Source organism: Excalfactoria chinensis, chromosome 18 (assembly GCF_039878825.1).
Source record: "Excalfactoria chinensis isolate bCotChi1 chromosome 18, bCotChi1.hap2, whole genome shotgun sequence".
Lineage (NCBI taxonomy): Eukaryota > Metazoa > Chordata > Aves > Galliformes > Phasianidae > Excalfactoria > Excalfactoria chinensis.
Window position 1 is genome coordinate 286,545 of NC_092842.1, and position 24,753 is coordinate 311,297.

A 24,753-nucleotide genomic window follows, 5' to 3' on the forward strand; every position below is an offset into this window, starting at 1 on the left:
CAGCAGCTTTTAGGCTGTGCCTCATACCTTTTTTTTTCACGTTCTGTGTCAATGCTCTCATCAGGTATGAGTGTGACTCTAGAGTCCTTAGCCTCTTCCTCCTCTTCCTCCTCACTGGACAGGGTAACATTCTTGCTGGGCACCCGCTCTGTTGACAGCACAGCTCTGCTGGGGATTTTGTCATCCAGGTCAAGGTCGTCTTGGAAACCCGCCACCATGGGGTTCCCCCCAGGTGTCTCTCCATCACTGCAAAGTAGACAGTGATTAGACAACACCCTTAGACACGCTAGGACAGACATACCTCCCCTTGAAAGCAGAGTGCCGCTCACCAGGCATTTAGGGCCAACTTCAGGCTCACCTTCCCACCATGTAGGGCAGCCACACCACTGGTCTCCCTGCTGCAGAGCCGCCCGTGTTTCCAGCAGGGCCTCTACCACAACATCTCTGGTCCAACATGCAAGGATGAGACAATTAAGGAGTGGGAACTGTCTGCCTTGATCTCCTCATCCTGTAATTAAGCCTGATCATATACTGCCACTTCTGCAGGGATTCATTTGCAGTCATTAGTATCTTAGAATTATTTCTGTTTCTCCAGTGCTCCCTGCAGCAGGAAGCTACTCAGGCACCATAACTGTGCTTTAACATTCCCCAAATTGAATTAACCTAAGGACACACTTTTCGAGCTAAGAGTCTGTCAGGCTCCATGAATGTAACACAGTTGTGCCTTCAGAGTGATCTTTAGATATAGAGAGCTTCACAGCTGAAATTACCCTCTGAAGGATCCTTGTCTGCATTTCTGCAGGACTCAACAACCTTAATACCTTCTGATGGACTTGCTCATGTCAGGGATACACATTTTTCATGGCCTCATGAACCTTTGAGTTACTTTCCCCAATTCCTTTCTCTGCGGCAGACATTGGGTTGCTTCCTGGTAACCTGCCATGTATCATACCCACAGTCCTTTAACGACTCAGTGCAGGCAATGCAGACTGCACAAACACAGCACTCATTCTTAGGCAAAGACAAAAAAAAAAGACAATAGCTTGGGACAGATTAGGTCTGAGAGGCACAAAAGGAACCACCAAAATCTGCAATCCTTAACCTGGAAGGAAGCTGTGTTCCTAGCAGGTAGCCTGGTGCAGCTGACTGCACAACTCACTGTGGCTCTTATAGCTAATTGCTGCTTTACAAGTCAAGGAATTAATACATTTGCCAACAGCCAGTGGAGCATTTGTGTCGTAACGGACACTACGCTTATCAGGATTGGCATAGTACATTAAGAGCCACTACAATTAATACTTGTCTGAGTTAGAGCAGGAGTAACATCTATTCCCTGCTGCCTTCCATGTGGAATCCTGAAAGACTCCTCTGCTCTCAGGACTCAGAGCTCAGCTTCCAGCTTGGCAGGAGCAGGCTGCTCAAGAGCCCCTTCATAATGAACACTGCTGCTCTCATACTGAGCCAGAAGAGCCTGACCCACACAAAGGAGAGGAAAACTGTGGCCCAAAGCAGCCTCCAAGTGCCGCACTGGCTGGAGGGATTAAAAGTGAGGGATTTCTGAGAGATGTGAAGTGCTTCCTCTTGAATTGTGCTGAAAAGAAAATGGAGTTGCATCCTAGAAAAAAAAATGGCAGCATATCATCTTGACACTGCATTTCTTCACCATCTTACTGTCTGCTAAGCACGGGAACTCTTTAGAGTGCTGCTATTGCCACCGTCCTGCCATCACACACATTAGACTTACAGCCTCTAAGGCATTCCCAGTCTAAAGAAAACATCCAAGTGTGTAATACAGGCGCACACACACAAAGTGGGTCAGCTCTCTTTGCAGTGAATGCACCACTTCCCTCTCTGACTTCTTCTCAGATCGCTGAATGACAGTTTAAAAGCAAAGCAAAGAGGTCAATATACATCAGGAAAAATCACTGCTGCAGTATAAACAAGCTCTGACAATGCAAAATTAGTATCAGCTCCTGGTCCTGAAATTCCAGCTGGAAGGAATTCAGAGCATGCAGCAACAAGCACATTGCAGCACTCTTGCCAACACTCGACACGCTGCCAAGCCTGCGTTAGTGTTGAGCCAACGTGTTTGCAGGCACAGGTACCCACCAGAAACAACTGTGCTCACGAGGTACTGACCAAAGAGCACAGCGGGGTTTCCTCAGAGTAACCCTCTGCCGTGTGCACTGAACAGCTCCTGATGGTGGAACAAATCCTGCTGCAGTCTGAGCGTACACTCTCAGTCCTGGCTTGACATTATGCTGCCAGCCCTGCCGAACAGCCAAGGGAGCCAGCCCCACCAGGAGCCAGCAGAATCCTCTTGCCACATCAGTTTTTGGGGCTAGGGAAAGAGGAAAAACCCAAACTCTAATAAAGCAGAGAAGCTGAAGGAATCACATGGCACAAGGTGAGCCTGCACGGCTACATTCTAGGAGATGGAAGTCTTCTAGTGTGCATCAAACAATGCCTTCAGGTTCCCTTTCTTCATCTAGCATAGCTGCATACCACTATATAAATAACACAGGTAATAAAGCGAAGAACCAGTTAGAAGCCTTTCAGATAGAAGGATGTGGAAATCTAACCAATGCTTATGATAGATGTCTAGTGTCATGGCGAAAACTCAACAAGAATCCTGTTAGCTTCAGCATAAGCCCACTTCCAGTAAGACACCTGCAGCCCATACACAGAGGTGGGCAGCCTGGGCCAGCAGCAGGGACCGGGGGAGCCTGGAGCCAGGCTGGCTTCTCTGGCATAGACACATGCACACTGCCCTGGGCACCAGGATAAAGAGCAGCACAGTGAGGTCTGAAACAGCAAACTGGAATAAATTAACTGTCTTCCTATTCAGCGAGTAACGGAACTGATTTAGGGAATTCTTCCCACAGCCAGAACGGCAGCTAAAGAGCTCTAAGAGCTCCATGCCAAGCAAACCCCAGGTAGGTTGGGTCTCCTGACATCTCTTTGTTAAACACGGAAGAATAACCCAGCCATAGGCCAGCACACTTCCAGCAACTACTACCTTTTCCTTCCTTTCTCTTTTCTTTTTAAAAACCATCCATGCATTCTGCTGCCACAAGGGATGATGATTCAGGCTGACCTGCATTAGACAGGCATTGAGCCTTGCATACAGCACTGATTTCAAGTTGCTGTGGTTGAACTAAAGAACACTGAATCATGACAAAGCTGTCAGAAGATGCAGAATCCACAACATTCACAGACAAGCTGTATCAGTGTTTAATTACTCCCCTGGTTAATGCAGTGGTGATGACAAGAGACAATCGGCGTGGACTGCTCCAAGCAGATGGATGAAGAGCCTGTGAGGACACTTAGGTCACCTCTCAAATGACAGCATGCTTTCAGATGGCCTCACTGCACATCCTCTTGTCTGAGCAGCTCAATATACCACAATCTCTTGGGTTTTTTTTTTTTGATAAAAAAAACATCAAAGTCAGGAAAAAAAAAAAAAAAAAGAAAGAAAACTAAAGAACATAATCCCAGCTCTGCCATTCTGAGAATGCTGGGAAGGGACATTAGAAGTAGACATAGAAAAAGAAAGCCTCTCCCTCAGATTTTCTGGGATCTGCAAGCAAGCACACGAAGATATTTCCGGAAGAGCACAATCATCTCCATACATCCTTCCAACTGAACCACAGAGGGATCCCAGCAGTTACATTTCTAAAATGGCTGCAGAGGCCATGAAGGAACACGTCTGTTCTTTGGGCAGTGGCACGGTATTCATAAGGTAAAACACAGTAACACTGCAAAGTGCATTGCATTCTAGGGGGAAAGTACCTCAAATGTTTCATCGTACTTGGTGAGAAAAGAAATGTCTTCCTGGCACAAAGCAAACTAACGTTAAATGTTCAACACTGAGCGCAAAAGGAAGACTGCAAAACCAAGAAGGTGGTAATGAGCTTCTGCTGCCGTTCCTTGGATTCCCAATAGCAGTGGGAAATAGCAGTGTATCATTAAAGAGGAGTCAGCAGAAGAAATGTACGGGAGAACTAATTGCTCTGCAGTCGCTTTCTGAACAGTTGCAACAGGTTGGCAAGGCCTGAGCAATTCCTCAGACTGTGCATCATAGTGCTCCCCCCTCTCACCTTCCTTCCATCCTCCTTCCCTTACCTTTCACTATCAACACGGTGCTTTGTCTGTGGTTTCCCCTTGTCCTTCTGCGGGGCTGAGTCTTCCAAAAAGCTGTGATCCAGGCTGTCATCGGGAACAAAGTCCTCCACGCTCTGTACTTTTGCAGCGGCTGCAGGATGGGGAGGAGTAGCAGCAGCAGCATCTGCATTAGCAACAGCAGTTGTAAAACACAGCTCACCACAAATGGAACAGAAATTGGCTTTTTACAGATCTATCCTGCTCAAGGCATCTTCAGCACACAGATAACAGCCACCTCATCTACACAGCAAAGGAAGAGGAAAGCCATATAGCAGGATACTGAAGCCAGCCCAGAACCTCACAGGATGGCACTCACAGACCACACGTAGCCACTGTGGTTTACAAAGCTCAGGCCCCCGAACGAGTCTGAAAAGCCCTTGAGCACGGTGCCTCTTTCTGCTCTGCAGTGAATGCTGGCACTGACTGACCAGACCACAACCAGATTTTTATACCTATGCTGTGAGCATCACTTCGATGTGATATCCTTTCAATATTCTTCCACCCTTTCTAGACTGTTCAGTTCACTCATTCACTTCCTCTTGCTTTTTCAACTGTATCTGTGAAAGGCAGAATCATTCACACTGTGCTTTCAGGTGTCTTGCGTAACCAAGTGCTCAAGACCTACTGCAAATAGAGACTCACTTTAATATAGGTTATTTGTAGAGACATCCTTGCCCGTCAAGGTATCAGGATGAATACTGGAAGCCTGAAGAGATTAACCTCTGTAGAATTTATGATGTTAAGCCTTTTTCTCCAGCCTGGACTTCGGTTCACATCTAGGCTATTTTCTTTCGGGTGAGCAAGCTTTCACTACGAATATAGATTTTGCCCTACTAGCCCAGCTTTCAGTTACTTCTGCATAGAGTAGAACTATTGCGAACATTACAGCGTAACTTCAGTGTAAGAAAAAAACACAGCTAAAAGAACTACTGCTGCAAGGCATCACAAAAAATATAACACAGCTCCCATAGAAAATGTTTGTGGCAGTGATTTTCAGCTGCTTTCCAATTAGCAAGTCCTGAGGCATGTTCCAGTAGAGACGCAAACCCTTGGCACACTGTATAAACCCGAACGACTGATCAGTTTCTCCTTGCTGCCTTTTGCAGCCCTCCTAGAAAGTGATCTTGAGATCCTGGGGCTGCAGGCTACAAACCTGAACATCTTGAGCCTGGTAACTGATTAAAAAAAAATCCAAAACCACAAAAAACCCAAAGTTGTGACACTCGTGGCAATTGCTCTTTTTTTTCATACTCAGCAATACGACCAAAGCTTTTTTGTTGATGAAGGATTTCTAATATTTTCTCTCTTTTACTGTTTGTTTCTGGAAGGAAGAATCACAGATCAACCAAAATGAGAGTACTGTGTCATACCTGGTAACAGACCCAGGAAGCAGAAAATTGTGTATATGCCTAAAAGTGAAAGAGTTCAAAGATTTCAACATCTGAAGCCCCAAGTCCCCCTTCCCAGCACTCCCTCCTTTCTTTCTGCTGATGTTTCAAGAGTACTGTGAGCTCCGAGGATCGTCAGTTTGAGAGGGAAGGTATTTCCAAAGGGTGATTCAAACCATGTCACGCTTATGATTTTTAGGCAGTGCCAGCTCTGCAGCTCCAGCTGGTTTCACAAACAAAGTGAATATGACAGACAAATTAAGGTGCAGATCAGTGAGAATGAATGCAACAAACCCCTCAATGCCTCTGCCCTGCAACTTCATCCAGCTGAGGTTCAGATTGAACGATGCGCCGCTCTGCTCCATTGTTCACTGGCGTTATGGAAGAAGTGAAGACATGCTGCCCTCCTCCTCAGAACATCTCTGAAGGAGTTTATTTCCCCAGAGGGGAATCCGTTACAGAGCCTGGACTTACGTGATCATTTATGGTTGAATAACCTTTAAAACTAGCACTCTGCTATTCTCTGCTAACAAACAGGAGCCCCTTTGAGCTGTGAGACTTTTGTGAAGACAGCACTTCAAATAGCTTCTCTAATGATTTTTCTTGCTTTTCCAGAGGCACGTGTGCTCCCACTGAACAGATGACAGTTATTTTCTTAGTGTCCCCCACGTGCCTCCCTCAGGGAGCACACTACAGCTCCCAGCCAGCTGGATGGACACATCCCTGTCCAAGTCAGCACAGAGACAAACCAAAACACCAACTGGGACAAAAGAAGAGAGCAAGCATGCAGCTTTACTGGACACGCTGCACACACACAGAACAAAGATTTGTTGGTGACCTGTCTGCCCAGCCTCTCACAAGGATTTATAAAAAACAACACAAAAAGGAAAACAGAAACACGTGTCCAGACCCACCTGGCTGGGGAGGAGAGGGGTCTGGTGCAGGAGATGTCCCAAAGAGCCGTGAGATGATGCTGCGCTTTGGCGGCAGGGCTGCGGAAGGAGGGGCAGGGGAAGCAGCAGCTGGCGGAGGCGCGTGTGGTGACTGGGCCTCAGGTGCAGGCACTGGTGAGAAGGATGAGGGGGGTTCAGGAGAGATGGTGGAGCTTGTGGAAGGTGGCTGTGGAGGCTGCGGGGTGCCAGGGCTGGAGCTGCCCGTTGATGTGGAGCTCGGAGGTACTATGGGTGACTGGGAGCCAGAGGAAGGGCTTTGCCCATTAGTTGTCAGTGGCGATGTGTGCCCTCGACTTCGGGCTTCCATCATTTCAAGGAATCTGCAGGGAAGAGAAAATGCAAATATAATCAGTAGGAAAACATGCCCAGCGTATAGTGCTGCACTGCTTTGACTGCGTGCTGAGCTGGAGGGTATGGGCCTGTGACCCCCTGGGCTGTGCTCAGTATGGTCCACTCACGTGAGCTAAACTCACACTGCTTACACTGAGGTGTGGAGAACCCCAACCTGCCTTGTGCTGCAGGATGAAATCAGCATTTGCAGCACTGCTGGGAGCTCCCTGGACAGACAGATTGTAACAGTGTGCCAGGGCTTGAAACTCAACTTTATGTCAGTTCTTGGACGTACGTCTCTAAGGGAATAAGTGCTTCAGGGCTGGCACATTTCCATATTCTGCAGAAGAGATCAAAGCATTCAGGAAAATCTGAACACTATAAAAACCTCTTATTTCAGCCAATAATGGATTTGTGAGGAGAATCCTTGAATGTCCAAAGAACAGAGCTCACAGAGGGCTGACTGCAATTACCCTCACAAGCAGACATAAGTGTGGTCTCTCCCTGCACACACACACTGTGCGTGGGAGCCAAGGGAGCCATGCAGCAGAAACTCAGAAACCTGCTGCGGTCCTGGCTGGATTCGTGACTCAGAGAGCACTAAAGCCTGCACTATCTGAAAGGCAAAATGCTCTGTCCTTCTGAACAACACCAAGCCAGATCCTGCTGCAGCCCTTTTGGTTAGCAGTCATTTCACAAGCTTTTTGAAATAAAAAGGCTTTTACTAATAAGTGGTCTCAAAATAAGATCTGCTACATGTAGCGCATGTGAAAGATACAAAAAGGATAGCCAAAGTATATTGTGTCTAAAGTCTAGCAAATGCCACGGTCTCACCCCATTTCATTAAGCCCCATGAACTCGTGTGCACAACAGCTCTGGGTTCAACTGCATCGGCTGTGCTCCAGACAATGCAGCTGTTGGAATGGAGACCACTCTTCAATATTGAGCACCACCTTGGCCAGCACAGAGTTCAGTCAACACCTTCATGGGAATGAATTCAAAGCAAACGGGTCACAACACACACAACTCAGCATCCTGCAGGGCAGGCTACGCACCGCAGCCGTGGTGAAGTAAAAATAAGCCAAGGTTACCTGCAACGCAGCCCTGCTCAATGAAGTGAATGCTCTGAATCTACCCAACAGCTATGGCCTGAAAAGCTCTCCAAGACACTTGTCTCTGCACATGCAGAGAGTTATGCAGCTCTGCAGATCTACGCCAAAAGCACCCAGGGTTAAATTCTGCCAGCCCTTATCTCTGGGTTCTGCACTGGCAAACTGAAGGCAGGGATGCTGGGCAGCTCCGCTTTGTAGGACTGATTCCTCCTCCTTGCTCAGGGTTAAAGACTCCTGCTTTCTAACTGTGAAGGAAAGTTAATCCATGCTGATCTGTATGTATCCCTATTCCTGTTTATAGCAACAGAGATTCTGGCTGGAAGGCCTGAGACAGCTTCATCCAGCATTCCAATGCCAGCTCTGCTCACACCGGCTGAGCTTTCTGGCTGAGGGCAGCTCTGTGGGCACCCACCTCACCAGTGTTACACAGAGAACTGAACAACTCCCAAGCTGTTGATCAGAAGGGCAGCTGGATGACCCAGGTAGGAAAAGACAACTGTATACTGAAGACTAAGGGACCAGATCCTATACGAATTACATACGAAGAGCATCTAGAATCAGTTGAGTTTAGATAAAGCCTAAATACCAAAGAATATTCAAAGCTGGTACCAAAGAAGCACAGGACACTTCATAATATCAGGATATTTGAAGACTTACTGCCCATTTTGGAAACAACCTGCTTTGTTCTGGGCAAGTAGCCAGCTTCAGGAGGAGGGAGGGCTGTGACTACCACCTGTTTCTCCTGAAGAAATACACAAATTTTAAGAGCTGGAGGGTAAAAATCCTACATGATTGAAGTGTAAAGAGTGCCATTCCCCCGCCAGCTCAGCTAGTCTGGAGAGCAGCACACACGCTGGCTCCCTTCTGCACCTGCTCCTATGCTTTCCTCATCTACATTAAACGAAGGGCAGAAGAATAAGACACACCACATTATTTTTAGCAGAAAGGTACAAGCGGTTATCTGGGGACAGCGTGACACGGGCTCTTACTTCAGCACAGCACCAAGGAGAGCTCTGGCACGTGCACTTCACGTGACCTTCCTCATTTCCAGCTATGCACGTGGACCAAGCTCTGTGTAGTGTGCCACGATGCTGGAGAAATAGGAATACTCTGCTGCTGGTTTAACATGGGCTGGCTGCATAGGCTGTGCTGAGCTTTCATATTCATATCTTCTTCCTTGGAAGAGGTGGGTGGAAAAACAGCATACGTGAAAATGCTGCCAGCAAGCTCTCAGTAATTTCCAGGGCGGAGGTGTCCAAGCATCCTCCACACTTGAAAAATACTACATAATGCATGAATGCTTTCTCTGGCTTTACACACGCTCTCCTGAAGCATTAGTGAGGCTGTTTGAGGAACACACCAGGTCAAACCTGCCACGTGCCTGTTTTTCTCACATTCTATACATTCTGGCCACTCTGCTCCTTCTACTATTTTTTTTTTTTTTTTTTTTTGCAGGCCTTTGTAAAAGGACTCAGAATCTTACTGCCAAACAAGCAGTTTCACATTCACATTAGGTTTAATAGACAGCTGATGCACAAGATGAACTCATGCTGTGACCTGGGTACATTTGTTTGTTTTAGAGACAGCAAACATGACATGTAACCCCAGATGGGCTTCTGTCCACATCCACATGGGCAACTTGTTTGCATTTTGATCCTTCAATTTCAGGCTAAATAACAAGTTCGTATCCTCAGAACTGGATAACTCGGTGTGTGCTGGGCCGGCTCACAAGAGACTTTTATGCAATTTTAAAGATGGAACCAAAATTTATCAGGGCCTGAGGTGGCAATTGCTCTTTGCACAGAACAAACCTAAGAAGAATAAAAGGATTCATTATCTTCACAGCCCTAAAATTATCAGTGTTGTGTTCATTTGCTATTGAAGATGGCAGCAGCCTGAAGCTTTTGGCTCCCGGTTCTAATGCACTGTGATCAATTTTTCAAATGCATTTTACGTGGCAAGAAATACTCCAGGTTATTTTATTAATTGTGAAAAGAGGATTAACAGACCTTGTGACATCAATTTCATTAGGGTAATTGCACAGAAGGCTAGATTTCCTTGTTTGTTTTGGCCTCCTGAACCTGATACCCCCTTGAGCCCATGCTCCTGGACATGAAATCAATCCACTATCAGCAGAAGCTGGGCTGGGACTGGCTGCCTGGCCTCAGAGGGACCATCTCTGCCAAGCTGCTCCTCAGGTTTTCCATCCGACACAAAACTGACGTAGCATGACAATGGCCCCCCCACACCAGTCCATACATGTCCCATGTCTTCCACTTCTCTAGCAAGATCAATGACGAGAGAATCAGTCACTGATTTATCACGTTCCCTACCTGGGCAGCAGTACCTGGCTACCCAGGATGACCTGGCAATGCTGATGCCAGCTGTACAGCAGTACTGAGAAAGTGTCTAGGAGTTCTAATATGTGGCAAACCTGGAATGGACTCTGCTGCTGCTGAAGTTGTAGCCAGCATCATACAGTATCTCAGACAATCTGAAGACCAACTGCTCTGAATATATTTTTGCAAAGCCTGACTAAGACTTTGCTTAAGAGCTCTTCAACAGAGTTCATGATGTGACAATTTGTTTCTAACGAACAATTCATGTGAAAAGGATGGACTTCACATGCTTACAAATCAAGCAGTCACATAGTGGTTGATAGATGACAAGTTTCTGGCTTCCTCAAAAGTGACTGTCAAAGAAAATGAGAGTTCTCATCAAAAAAAAGAAAAAAGACTTAAGCATTGAGTAACTTGTACTAACATCAAGGTGGGGGGAGGTAATTGAAAGAGAATTGACTCCTTGAAATTAAATTCCGCCTTTTGATAATGAAAGGTGGAAAAATGCACCAAAATAATCTGAGCGTATCAAAACCACACATTAGATTTGCTTCCTATAATATTTGGAAAGGAGCACGGAAGCACATTGGTTCTGGAAAAAGAGATGAAGAAAGAATGTCCATCATGCCCTAAAAGCACTGCTCCATGAGTACCACTCAGTGAGGGAGACTGCATGCTGTAACCCAACAGACACAATACATTAAAAGTTTTCCTTACGACATGAGGTAAGATGGACATAATTAAACATGGGAAAACTGAGCAAATTCAGAACAGTCAGAAAAGCAATTGCTTAATAAGAATTCTGCAACTGAAGAAGGACTGAGACATGACTTAGCAGCACTGAAAATGCAAAACCGTATCAGAGCAACAGGTGCAGCAGGCAGAGACCAGGCACAAAGAAAGAGCTGGAAGCCTCCAAACACATCTTATAAAGGCAAAGCCTGGCCAGCAGCTGCCAAGGGACTGCTTACATAAGCCAGATGAGGCAGAGTTGTGTGCCACCTCGTGTTTTCTTTGGGATGCACAATTTAGAGCAATGACGTTTTGTCCTCAGGTACCCAGCCACAGCAGGATGAAGAGCTCTTGTGCTCCTTCTGTTCTCACTGATCCAAATTTAGCACCAGTCATTCTGCCAGCAGCCAGACACAGGGGTGAACGAAATAACTGAGCTGTCCCAGCATGGCCATCCTGCCTTGTTCCACTGCCTGACTGAAGGCACTGTAAGCTAGAGAACACAAGGACAGCAGGAACCACCTAAGAGCAGGTGATGCAGCACCCAGGCCTGCAGACACCTCTTGCAAGTGCCGTCTAAACCTGAGCAACCAGCACTAGGTTTTCCCATCTGCCAAGGGACAACAACTTACACTGTATCAATCCATGAGCTTTAAACACAGTGACAAGTACAACACATCAGGATGTTCCCAAGCCCTATTAAAGAGCATGAAATCCTGCTCCAACAGCAAGTTCTGATCCCTGCCCGATATTGCTGGTGTGCCTCTGAAGCACTTCTCATTTCTTGCTGGGATGCAGACAAAATCTCAGAATCTCCTCATGACAGGAAGCATCCACAGACATTTTAAAGACATTTCTCTAAAAAAAAAAACACACATTACTTTCTGGAAGTAAGGAACACTGGCCCGAGTATGCAGACGACGTTGCTGTAGCTGAAGTGAAAGCAGGATTTGGCCAATTGCATACAAAAGATCACTTCATCTACTGAACCAGAATCCTGGGAAATTTTTATCTTTTAATATTTTAGCAACTCCTCACAGCTATCATTGCCAAGATATTTCCTACACCATGTTCAGCCAATTATGCAGCCCAATAGTACAGCTAGTTACCTGTGCATATTGCCTGCACCAATGTGGCCTGCTTGGCCTTAGGACTGTGGATGCCGACACACTGTAAATTATGTTATTACATAACTACATTCCCTAAATAATGGAGTGAGGCGACTGCTCTGGAAACAATAACGCTTTGTGTTTATATGGGCAATTTCAGTGCTCTCACAAAGGAACACACTGACCAAGGTTGTAGAATTTGAAACTTGGTCAAAAAGTGCTTGTCAAAAGGCTGTGCATGAATATTTCATAATCATTGATTCCTACTTCCACTGAATGCTGCCTGTAAAGAATCTTCTTCCAAACCATTCTGGGGTTGACTCGCCTTGCACGTTAGTGAAATAAAGACCTTGCAGTAGGACTTCATGGAACCCATTCGCCAACAACATGCAAATCTGAAGAGGCTCCAGTTCACTGTGCTACAGATGCACTAGCTTTCCAGGGCTAGCTCTGGCAAACACTCATTTCAAGCAGCAAGCAGATGAGGCACTGAACAAAGATCAGGCAGCAGGAAATTAGTGTCTGCTTCAAACGAGAAATACTCTGAGGAGATTAAAAGTATTCAAAGGGAACAAAAGACAACCACGTTGTAGCTATCCGTTGCTGCCTTTCACAAGACACACCATACTCAGGAATGCCACAGCTAGAAGGAAAGGAATCAACTTGCAAGCTGAACACCACAGAGATGGAAAATATCCCCTTTCAGCATCAGAGGCTACAACATACTTATCTATAACCCCATTACCATGTACTGCTTCCAGGTGTACTGCTCAGCTCCACCTCCACTGCCCTCCCATAGGCCACATGCTTGTAGCTTGCAGGTAACAGACCCCTTGACAGGGATCCCAAAGTGCATTCTTCATGCTGTATTCAGGGAGACATCACTTAAAGTGACGTTTCACAACTTGCAAAGAAACCCTAAATGTCACTCACTGGCTACCTCAGCCTGGCCACAAGCCATAGCTGGGGCTGCACAACATTCATATGATACCGAGTGCAACAAAACAAAAACTGCTCAGTGACATACAGTTCGTAGTTTTGATCTTCTGTCTCTTGCTGCACTGACAGTTCCTCCAAAGTCGCATCAATATCCAGCTGATTTGTCTCCAGCTGCCGTAGTAACGTCTCCCTCTAAAGAAAGGAAAACAAGACGGGTCTGAGCAGGAAGGGTCATCGTAACAGATCTCTGTGCACTCTCAGGGTGCACCAAGATCTGGTGTCTCCACTCTACCCACAGCAATTAATTAAACAGGAGCTTTGGTCCATCTCATGGTGTTCAATTTAAATATTCCTGTACAACAGAAAGCAGAAACGGTAGCAAAAAAAGCATGTTAATCCAAACAATCAGATTGTATGAAAGCTTGTATGAAAGCAATCTGTTCCAATGGCCATACAGAATCACATCATCAACCAGTAATATGTGATTTCCAGAAACAGGATCACTAGTAGCATCAGCTCCTGTGGAGAGCAGTTGTGCAATCAGTTCATTCTGATCTTTTTTTTTCTCTTTGCAATAAAAAAGCCCTCCTGTGAGAAGGACTCAGTTGGTACAAAACCTCACAATAATTTTTCTGCTACTGCTGGGACAGATGAGGGATCACAACCTGCCAGTAAAGAGGCCCTGGCACGACCCTCCTGATAGCCTGAAAGGCACCGTGAACAGATCACTAACCACATGTGTTATGCTGAGCTGGTGCCTGCACTCCCAGCTGGAGGGCTGGCCTGCAGCAGCTGCCCAGAGGGAGCTGCAAGGCAGCAGCACCAGCAGCTGCACCGCCCCAAGGAGCTGCCTGTCCTCCTGCTGCAGGGCCAGCATAGGTATCCCTCCAGCAGCAGCAGCTCCAGCATCTCCCTGACAGGTGATTTGTGTGGACTGATAACTGCAAAACATGTTAATCTGCTGAAAGACATGGCCTTCCTCAACATGTCCATGATCGTTTAATTCACTGCTTAGTAGATACTGACGTTCTTAATTTGTATGCCTTGTTATTGTGTTAATCCATTTTCCTGCACCAGGTTCTTCTCATTTTTCATATTCATAAGCACTGTGCAGATGGAAACGTGAGCTCAATTAAAATGCATACAAAGAGTTATAAAGCCATTGGTTAACCTGAATTCCCTTCAATGTGTTATACAAGGAAGTTTCAGCAAAACATGCTATAGATTTAAACCTGCTGCACTAAACAGAAGCACTGATCTGGACTCAGTGACTTTAAATGACCGCATCCAACATTTCAGAAGTAACAATTTCATCCTTTTTTATTATTCATAGACTGCAAGCAAGAAATAAATAAATAAATAAAAGATCCACACAAAGGAAAGATTCCTGCTCCTTGAACTCTTCTTTTTCCTACATGAGTGAAGGAAATGCTGATCAAATTAGCTGAATAGACGGTCAAAGAGGACACTGCTCCCCAATGCTTACCTTAGGCACTTTGATAATGGCTTTTATTAAACAAGAGGTTTGCCAGGTTTGCCTTTCCTTGTTCTTCCGCAATAAGACATGCACCTGAGCTTTTATTTATTTCTATTTCCCCTCATGGCAGTAAACTCAGAACTTGGATTTAATCAAGAAAAACTCATTACTAATAGTGGACTTTCAAACACATAAAAATAAATCCTATTTTACCGTACTGGCATTAAAATATTACAGCAGCAGCTTATTTTTAGCAATGACCCAAAAGAAGGGAATAAAGCATGTACTGCAGACCAGGGCTTTGGCTGAACGCCACTTTGAAGTGCTTTCTGGGAGAAGGCAATTTCAGCTGCCTGCAGAATTCTGCAGCGCTCTGAAGGCCCAGCTGACCCGATCCCATTAGCACACCATGCAGGCCACCGGCTGTACCCGGGGCTAAACCACGTCCTCAGATCTGAGGCTCCATCCCCTGCAGAGGAGCTGATAAATAATTGAAGAGGCCAGGCTGCCAGGGGGAGCTTGCTCTGTACCGCGGGTATGGATTTCACCCACCACTTCCTTTATGAAAGATGCATGGGGAAGCTGAACACAGAGCTGTGCAGCCCAAAAGCAGGGCGCTGAACACCGGCTCCATGAAGGACACAGCGGAGCCACACGTGCAGCCCAGCAGCTCCTCTGCCCCCAGGGAACTGAGGGAGAGCAGGCGGGTAGCACACAAACCTCAAAAGACAACTGAGGCCAATGAAATCCTGTGCACATTAGTGCGTGGCAGGACCTCACTTCTTTAGCCCCACTTTGCACCCAAGCACCAGGAGCAGCACTGCTTTCCAGGCCTCTAACTGCCAAGTCTCTCTGAACTAAAACCAATCCAAAACACACCTTGTGTTCTGGATGATCCCCAGTGCCACCCAAGCCAAGATGGCTCAATTACGACATAAATCAGAGACTTGGGTCTGCTTGATATAGAATCCAAGCAGATCAGGTACAATTAGGACAATGACTCTCAGTAATCTGTTAATTCTGTTAACTACATTCTTATGAAAACAAAAAATCTATTTGGGATCCTCAATCAGCCACAACAGAAAATCTCACATATAAAGTCAAATGTCCATGAACTCTGTCCTGCACACATCACGGAAGCAGCGTCTCTTACCTGCAGCTGCAAGAAGGGGATGTTGAAGAACTTATGCAGGTACTTGAGGCCAAAGCTGTTCTTCATGGAAGACTCAGCATAGCGAAAATATGAGGAGCCAGGAGGCCTGTCTCAATCAGAAAGGCAAAGAGAAAAAAAACCATACAAAGGACATGCATACACTCAGAAGAGACACCTGCTGAACTAAATTCCATGAACAATCCTCCAAAAGTAATATCTCCTACTTATTTCCATGGAAACTACAACAGATACAAAGAGCATGATAACGTTACTTGATAGAGCAAATGCTCAGCTACTGAATGATATTTTTCAAGAGTTACCATTAGCTGATTTGTGTGGATGAGCTGATTGAGATGGTCTCCACTGCTGAAATGCACCCCCCACACCTCACTCTGCTGACACCACTGTATGGTCTCCATAAATGTTCAGCAAGCACCAGTGAATGTCAATGGGTACCATTTTTTCTGCACGGAGGAATTCAACTCACACTTTTACTCAGACTCTGTCCCTCCTGAAGGGCAGCAGAAAAAGCTGGAATGCTGCTGCTGGGGGGCTGCAGTGCCATGGTAGACTGAGAGATACTGCGTTAGGACATTGGGTCATTGGTTTACTAAACTGGGAGGGGGTTCACAGAACTATAAGCTTTTCATTTCTTAGTTAAGGTTCTATTTCAAAAACAAGCAGCAGACCCAGCTTGAGTCACGTACTCAAGCATCAGCACCATGCATTAAACTCAGCTGAGTCACATACAGAGATGTATTTGTAAAGAAATGATTACTGTACAGAATCGAGCCTCGATTCTGATACCACTGCTGTATGCATAACAGTCATAAAGACTGAGAAAATAAAAAATTGCCTTAAAAACATAAACACGCATTGAAAGGTGCTATCTACTGAATGCTGATCAATAAGTAATATGCAACAGAGAGCCTCAGAGAACTCTAAGATGAAAAATCTTGCCTCGTTTGCAAAGGAGGAGTATGATTTGGCTGTACCCAGAAAACACACTGTGGAGATGCTGAGGGCTGGAGGATAAACGTGATGCAGATTTGAAACTCAATGGCAACAGTTTTCTATGGATGATGACAGAGAACAGTGAAAGTCTGCTCCCCTGTCCACTGAGCACAGTGCCACCCCCAGTTACCTGTTCAGATTGTCAATGAAGTCCCGCACGTCACCAGGCAGAATGACCCGGTGCTCCCCCATGTCTCGGTAGTTCCCAAGCACGCACACTGGAACGTGGGTCGGCACTTTAGGAAGCTCCCTCAGAATATAGTTAAACGTCCTTCACCAAAGGAGAGACAGACACAGGCAAATGAGAGCGAACCATCATTCTGTAAGCAGTTGCATGTACAAACCACAGAAAAAAGACACAAAGAATTTTATCCAAAATCCCTTCTATGCTGTGGCCTTCCCCACCCCCCTTATACATCCACTGTAAATATGTGTGTGATGTTCTTTATTCAAAAATGACAAGTTCAATAAAGCACTTCCAGCAGAGACCTCGCACCTCTTGCTGCAATCTTTCCCTCAGTCCTACAAAAATCTGTGAGGGATGCAAAGAGTTCCCCCACTCCTGCAGGCTCACTGAACCATATCAAACCTGCATAACACAAGCTTAAGTATAAAGCAGAAACTCATACCATCTCCTCTTTCAATTCTTGCTCCCACATGACTCTTCCCCTCCTCCTCATATATGCAAAATGAACAGCTCATTATTTCTGTGTATTAATGCAGCCCAAGCCATCTAAATAATCCTTCCTGACACCTGTCCTCCTGGAAATTCCTCTCTAGCTTTCCCTTTCCCCTTGTGGTCTGCACAGCAAGGCGTAACATGCGCCCCATACACTCTGCACCTGTGTCAGTGCTCATTACCAAGCCTCAGATAGCAGTATATCAGAAACTGCAGTCCACAAGTCCACAGGGAGATTGCTTGTACAAACCCAGGAGAGGACTATATTAAAAGACATGCCAGAAGATAAAGCTATTACTTTGAGGGATACAAGCTAGCTTTGACTCATTAGGCTGCTTATCAGCACCAGAGGCCACGTGGGAATCAAGAGGTCCAGAAATCACTTGCTTTAACCAAGCAAGTGAGAATCATGTGATGTAATGCATGCTGCTGAAGATGTCTTACCACTGTTTGGTGATGTCAAACATCATCACTACACCATTGCAATTTTTATATACGTCCAGAAACTCTGCATCCAGAGCCATTTCTGACTCTGCCTGAGGAAAAAGAAGAAAAAAGAAAAGCAAAAGAGCAGTAAATAATTCAACTTCAGGCTCATCCAGAATACAACTGATACGGTGCTGAATAGACAAACTGCCAAAAGCAACAGCCACTGTAAGAAGTACCTATGGAGTTCATAATATCATCATTGAGAAAAGGTGCCTGATGGGTCACAGCTCGCAGTGCCCACAGGACCAGCACGTGTTTCACCTGGCAGCCTCTGAAAAAAAAGAAACCATGACTGACAGGAAGTCTTAAAATGCACTCCTTCCTCTCCCTGTGCCCCCAAATCCTGCATTAGCAAGATAAGTCTGTATAATCTACAAAACAGAGTGCAGGGAACTTGCCTCCTACATCTTTGCCAATCCAAATATTGACTATATTTCTAATGCTTCTGATGTGTACAGCTAGGATGTAGTTTCTACTGATTTTCTTCCACGCAGAGTTCAATGTAAGTATTAGCAGCCAGTTTGGTTTTCACTGCTTGGACTCTGCATAAAGAATGGTGTTGGTCACAACTGAACCTGCAAGGCTCCTGCTGCAATTTGGTACCAACACAACAACTCTGACTCATTTTCCAAGAGTGAAAAATGTGTACACAACTGTGAAGGAAGAAGCAGCTGCCACAACTGCTCTCATAGAGGATTTTTCCCATAAGAAAATATTTTTAAAGAAAATCCTTCAGATCTGATCACACGGATTGAGGAGGACTGCCACCCTCAGTGCCAGAAAACTCTTTACCGCCGTGACTCATCCCCATAACTGAGTACTCAGCAATCTGTGTAACAGTAACACCCCACTTTGCATCCATTTCTAGTGGTTCTCAAGAAGTTACTGAGCATGTACCAGAACTCTGCCCATGCACTGCACTCCAAAATGCAGTGACACATGAACAGGAGAGATAAAGCTCTGCAGTAAAGACCATGCAATCAAGTGCCTTTAAAACTAACTTTTCCTGAGGATAAAATAGTGCAGCTTTTGAAAGAGATAGCACAGAAATGCAATGACAGTCCAAATGCAGTTTGGGGAATGTGAGATTAAGCTCTCCCATATGGCACTTCGTTCTACAAAAGTAGATCCAAAGGACACACATTTGTGCAGGAGCCTGGAGGAAGCCACTATTTATGTTTACACTCTAGTGGCATTTCTATTGCTCCTGCCTCCTCTACATTTCAAAGGGTGCTAAAAGGTAATTGCCATACCGCTTTTAAGGAGCAGCAAGGTGGCATTCAGCAATTTCTTCATTTTTTTTAAGAAGCCCAGTACAAAAGGGCTTCCTGACACTCACTGTGTGCAAACAGGTACAAAGCTACAGGGTAAACAGCTGGGGTGGGGTCATTCCCAAAAGACAAACAGCAGGAAAGCTGCGATGGGGGCACAGTCTGGGATAAAAAGCACAGGCAAAAGAGTGAAGAACATCAGGGATCACTTATTCACCATCTGGGTCAGTTTTACAGTAGAAACAAGTACAGCACTTACTCTCCATGGACCAAAGGTGGACAAGAGGCCTCCTGCTGAGAGGCAGATACCAACATTCAAGGTGACTCACCTCCTGAGGGTCATTCTCCAGTTTCAAACCATCTCCTCGTTTTTTGCATTTTCCTTAAAAAGAATTGTAAAAAACAAATGCATTACACTGGGTAGAGAACTCCAAGATGGACCTGTGAATCCTTGGTCAGGACCACAGAATTTAGAACACGGCCTTAATGCAGATTCAAATTCTACTATAAGCCTTAGGAAATGACAGGAAAAGAAATCAATCTCCAATACAGTGGAAAGAGCTTATGCTATTCCAGGGGCCACAAAAAAACACGATATGACCTGATCCCTTCAGTATGCGTATGAAAAAGGTGCAGGAACCTAACTAGCAAAACATACGAGATCATCTGAATTTCAAGCAGCTTCTTTGCATTCAGGATCTGCTACAGCTCCACAACCTGCAGCAGTTACACAACACGCAGCAAAGCCAGAAAGATGAGTCAGGCCTGTGACATCTGCTGATAGATATCTCTTCTATGTTCTTTTCGTTCAAGGGCAGCAAAGGAGTCTGTACTTAGTACACTATTAGATAAAATTCAGTACAATCCATAGCTGGGGGCAAGCTTTACTTGCTAAGAGTTTAACAAACGGCATCATTACACAAAGGAGCTCTCTGAGCAGGCTCAGGGAAAACCTGCAAGCGAAAAAAAATATTCCAGAGAGTCAAGGAAAAGGTAAGAGGAGCAGCAGTTTAACAGCTGCCATTCCCTCCTGCTCCCATGCACCAGCCTGACACAGGGACTCCAAGCTTTCCCAGCAGCCCTTTCCCCCTTCCTTACGAATTAACATCTTTATGCTAAACAAATGGCACCAATTCACCACTCATCAGTCAGGCAGGGCCAACAGTGCTGCTTCCTGTCTTCCTAACACAGTCTGGAGAGTAAAATCCAAGAGCACTGTTGAGCCAATAGGGACAGGGAGGCACAATTCTAAGTGCTAGGCAAAACACGACTTAGCCAAACCACATTAAACTCAGTGCAAAAATGCACATGAAGCTTTCTGGGGTGCAGATTACTGAGGTTCCCCATACTCTCCTGTGCATTTTCGCACCAAGATACAAAGAATGGCAGTGCTGCATGACAGAGAAGTGGCTGAAGCTGCTTTAGAAGACTGAAGTTGAACACTGCAGTTCAACTTCACATCCTTTAGCAGCAACATACCCACATCAGTGGGTCCATTTTCAAGATGGGTTTTCTAAATTTAAGTGGATGTCTCTTCATTTTCTCTAACAAGGAACAATTGTTCCAAAATAGGAAATGCTAAAGAAATTTAGCCTGGAAAACAGTGTACATCGAAGTGCACGTTCAGAACACGCATTTCTGGCAGGCCCACATCCAGCCTGCTAAACGCAGCATTCTGCACAAATCTGAACAGGGACACCAGCCAGGATCTTGTAGGTCGGGGAAAAAAAGGAGGAGGATCAGGTCTCATCAGCACTCTGCTGCAGCAGCACTGAATACTTCACTACTTGAAGTCTACTGCCTACATTGGTGCCACTCTCACCAAAGGCATCTCGCAGGAGGATTTTTTGTCCTAAGCAGGCAGCAGGAAGAACAAAAATGTCACGAAATAACGTTAACCTTAAAGATCATTGAGTGCATTTGCACACATTTTCCTAAAGTTGCATTTATCGAGAATCTGCAGTGCTGTGGCAGTGGGGAAGGATTTGTTTTTGTTACATTGTGGTAAAGTGAATTTTTATACTACACTGATCAAATACATTTAACTACATAAAAATACAAATCTGTGGTCCATAAGTAGGGATCTTAACAGAATGTGTTTCACCTTGAATATAAAGTGGGGATAAAGCATCCCTTCAGATTTCTAATACACGTTCACTGCCAGAAATGAAGGCAGTATCAGAAGAGCTGTTAACAACATCTGCTCATATCAAATTCAATCCATTTTGCCAAAAAAATGACAAGTCTCCAGTTTAGAAGACGACTGTGCTCAGAGAAGCTATTCACAGAAATAAATGCTGGAACCACACAATTCCCGAATTAAATGCCTATCTATTCATACCAAAGTTGCAAGGCAGAGAGAAAACAGCTGTTTTGCTCAGATTCTACATACACCTATATACATCGTAACGCTTCTGTTGGTAAGCACTTAGGAAAGATGGAAGTAAATGGCTTCTCTTTCAGCCTTCCCTCCTGCATGCATTACTCCCATCAGGTAACATTTTATCATTTACCAATATCACTTCTTTGAAAAGCAGCTTGGCAAATATTTTACAAACAGAATGCAGAGCGTATACCTGTCTAAAAGTATAAAGGAGAGAAGATGAAGTTTATAGTAGAGTTCAGAGAAGCTAAATAACTCAGCAGCAGGCTCTCGTCAGCTGCACAGGACACGAGACATCAGCTTCCAAACACTGGGATTGATCTCAAGATCAGACTGCAAACAACGGGCTCCAGCACACGAGTCTCCCCTCTCCCTTCTACATTTTCCTAGGAAGTACCAGCCATGTAGCTGAATAAAATAAATACGTGCCTTTTTCTAAAGAAAAGTAAACAGGTACATCTGATTCCAGGTAAGTTCTTAATTAAAGCTACAAGACAAAAACAACAACAAACCGGCAATAGAAAGAACTTATAGAGCTTACCTTTGTCAACTACGTCCCACACTTCGACTTTAACAATATCGTCAGTGGCTAAAAGCACAAAAAGAAGACAGTGTCAGCAAAATGAACACTCCCAGCTCTCCCCAGAGCCCAGCCTGGAGCCCACAGCTCACAGGAGCAGGTCAAAGCCAAAAGCAAAACGGTGACGCTCGAGTTGAAAGAAAACCTACACATCACTGAATGAATGGGAGCTGTGGAAGGAACAGGTTGTGCTCCAGTGCTGCCTTATCTGAAGAACTTCAAGATTCTTAGCTATGTGATATTTTCTTTGCATTTAACAGCAATTGGAAATGCATTATTCACAGAGATTCTTTTCATAACATATAGAGGTTCTCATTCTCTTTCAGTATAAAACTTCTGAAGGCCTGACAGGGTGATGTGTTCCCTGCCTAAAAGGTAAACCTAATACAAGGCAACGTATTGAATATTTGACTGCAATATAATTAACATCTGTAAATATTTACTGCCAGCTACCTCATAATGTTTATTCAAGGTGGCTTGAGAGCACAATCAGAGGAAAAACAAACTTAATTCTTCCTCTACAGGTTAACTGAGCGAACAGGGCAGAAATCAGCTCTGAGGCCATTTCTCACATTGCCTGTGGTAGATGGAAGGTTTTCTCAGCAGGAAACACACCTTGCAAGATTTGTAAAAAGGGAGTTATTACTGCAAACTTTGAGGTCAGTGTAAAATTTCCTGTTGGAGATTATTAGTAAGGAAATAACAGTGTTTGATCAAGTGAAGGAAACACCAACGGAAACACTTCTCCCAGCAGCTTGGCGGTGTAGGGAGACGCTGTCCCTAAAACATGCAGATACGTGAGACGAACAGATCTTTGTAGAGCAAGCTCATGCTGAGTCAGTAGTGCAGCCTGCAAGGCTGTGGCATTTTTTCTTCAGGAGCCCAAGAGTTGGACTTAATGCACTGCTTATACAATTACTGTGCCTGCAGTGTCTTCTCCAGACTAGATCCAGGCTTTCAGAGCCACTTACTTTACACTGCCAGAGCAGATGGGAAAAATCACACCTCATCTCTCAAATTCAGACAAGCACTTAAAAAAGCTGCTTCTGTGCTTCAGTAACTCAGCCTGGAGTTATCAGTGCTACAACCATTTTTAAAGCATCCTCACCACCACTTAGGGGATGCTCTTTACATCTTAATCAGTGAAAGAATAGTTTGCACCAAGTTTTTCACCTGCACACAATACTGCAACACTGAGCAGAGACAGATTTTCATCACAAACCTGTTGGCATTAGCAAATCAAGCACATCACACATATTTTTCAGAATCTTTTGGATCACGAATTAAAACCCTTCCCTGAATTGCCATCACCAAAGCTTATTTTTTAGCTCTTACAGCATACATGTAGGTCACTCTGAAAGTAATGCCTTCTATTTATTTCCAAGGAAATACAACAAATACAAAGAACGCAATAACACTGCTTGAGAGAGCAAATTCTCAGCTACAAAGCATTATATTTCAACACAGTCACCACCACTAGACCTGCATTTTTGCCAGCAATAAGAGCCAACAAGAGCCTGCATGTTACTTGTAAAAATCTGCACCAGTAGAGGTGACCACTGTCACAATGGCCACTGCTGAAACAAGCCCTCACTGTGCTCACATTCACTCTTTGGTCTCCATCAACGTTACAAGTGTGGATGAATGTCAGTGAACGCCCTTTCTTCCACATGGAGGAATTCACTACCATCCCTTACTCCCATGTCAGGTGCCACTCTGCCACACCACCCCTCTGCTGCCGTCTGTCACACAGCAGCAACATGTAATTGGATACAGGTGTGAAGGTTCGGCCTCTGCTGCCATCCCACCAACATCTGTTTCTGGTGTTGTGGGCCAGCATCATGAAACAGGAGGCAGCACTTGCAGAGCAGCCCTCATCATTTCTGAATAAAGTTACTAAAAACGTGACTGAGAAGCTGTGAACAATAAACTAAAATAAGAGTGATGAAAGCCCATTTTATCTCCCAAGCAGCCATGGAAGAAACAAATACAGCTGTAGTGCAATTTCCACCTCAAGACACAGAGATGTGTGTCACTCCCTCCTCCCTCTTTCCCCTTACTTTTATAATTCCAGTGGATGCTGGTGACCTGGATCTCCTGAGTTGGAATGTATTCCTCAATGAATTTCTTTCCCTGTAGTCGGTGCCAGAGTGTGGTTTTCCCAGTGTTCCTGTCCCCTCGGATAACAATTTTCACTGCAGAAAAGAGCAAGCAGATCAACAAAACTCATTAAAAACAAAGGAAAGAACGCTGTGAAAAGCACGTTAACTTTTTGCAAGCATTATGCAGATGCAGTTTGATCTCCCATATTACAAGGGCATGATGGGTTCTGTTGGAAAACATGAGCCTCAGTCATTACAATCAGTGCTCATTCAGCGACTCACACCAGCTCAGCAAAAAGAACCCACGTGAAGACTGGATATTCAGAACGCGTGCAAGCAGCCAGCTGTGCCTCTGCTCCTCTCACCCTGCTGCCTTCAGCCACACGCAGCAAGGAGCGCACAGGAAAAAGTGCATTCAAACCCATCCCAAGGAAAGAAGTGTCCAAAACATCTTCATGAGGGGAAAACAATGCACTGGCTGTACTGCTGCCATTAACCATATGCAGCTCAGCAAAGCAAATTCTGCAGCAGTTAATAAT

General features: G+C 45.0%; 1 protein-coding gene across 1 annotated transcript in view; it reads right to left on the minus strand.

The window, feature by feature from the left end:
• Positions 1-24,753, minus strand: part of RABL6 (RAB, member RAS oncogene family like 6) — a 34,179-nt gene that overhangs the window by 6,106 nt on the left and 3,320 nt on the right. Inside the window, exons 2-11 of the mRNA XM_072352526.1 lie at positions 24,173-24,307; positions 22,074-22,121; positions 19,479-19,531; positions 17,834-17,925; positions 16,841-16,981; positions 15,697-15,802; positions 13,155-13,258; positions 6,467-6,825; positions 4,126-4,288; positions 28-246 (exon numbers count right to left, since the gene is read on the minus strand). Coding sequence (XP_072208627.1) covers positions 28-246; positions 4,126-4,288; positions 6,467-6,825; positions 13,155-13,258; positions 15,697-15,802; positions 16,841-16,981; positions 17,834-17,925; positions 19,479-19,531; positions 22,074-22,121; positions 24,173-24,307 — 1,420 coding nt within the window. The remainder of the gene's footprint in view (positions 1-27; positions 247-4,125; positions 4,289-6,466; positions 6,826-13,154; positions 13,259-15,696; positions 15,803-16,840; positions 16,982-17,833; positions 17,926-19,478; positions 19,532-22,073; positions 22,122-24,172; positions 24,308-24,753) is intronic.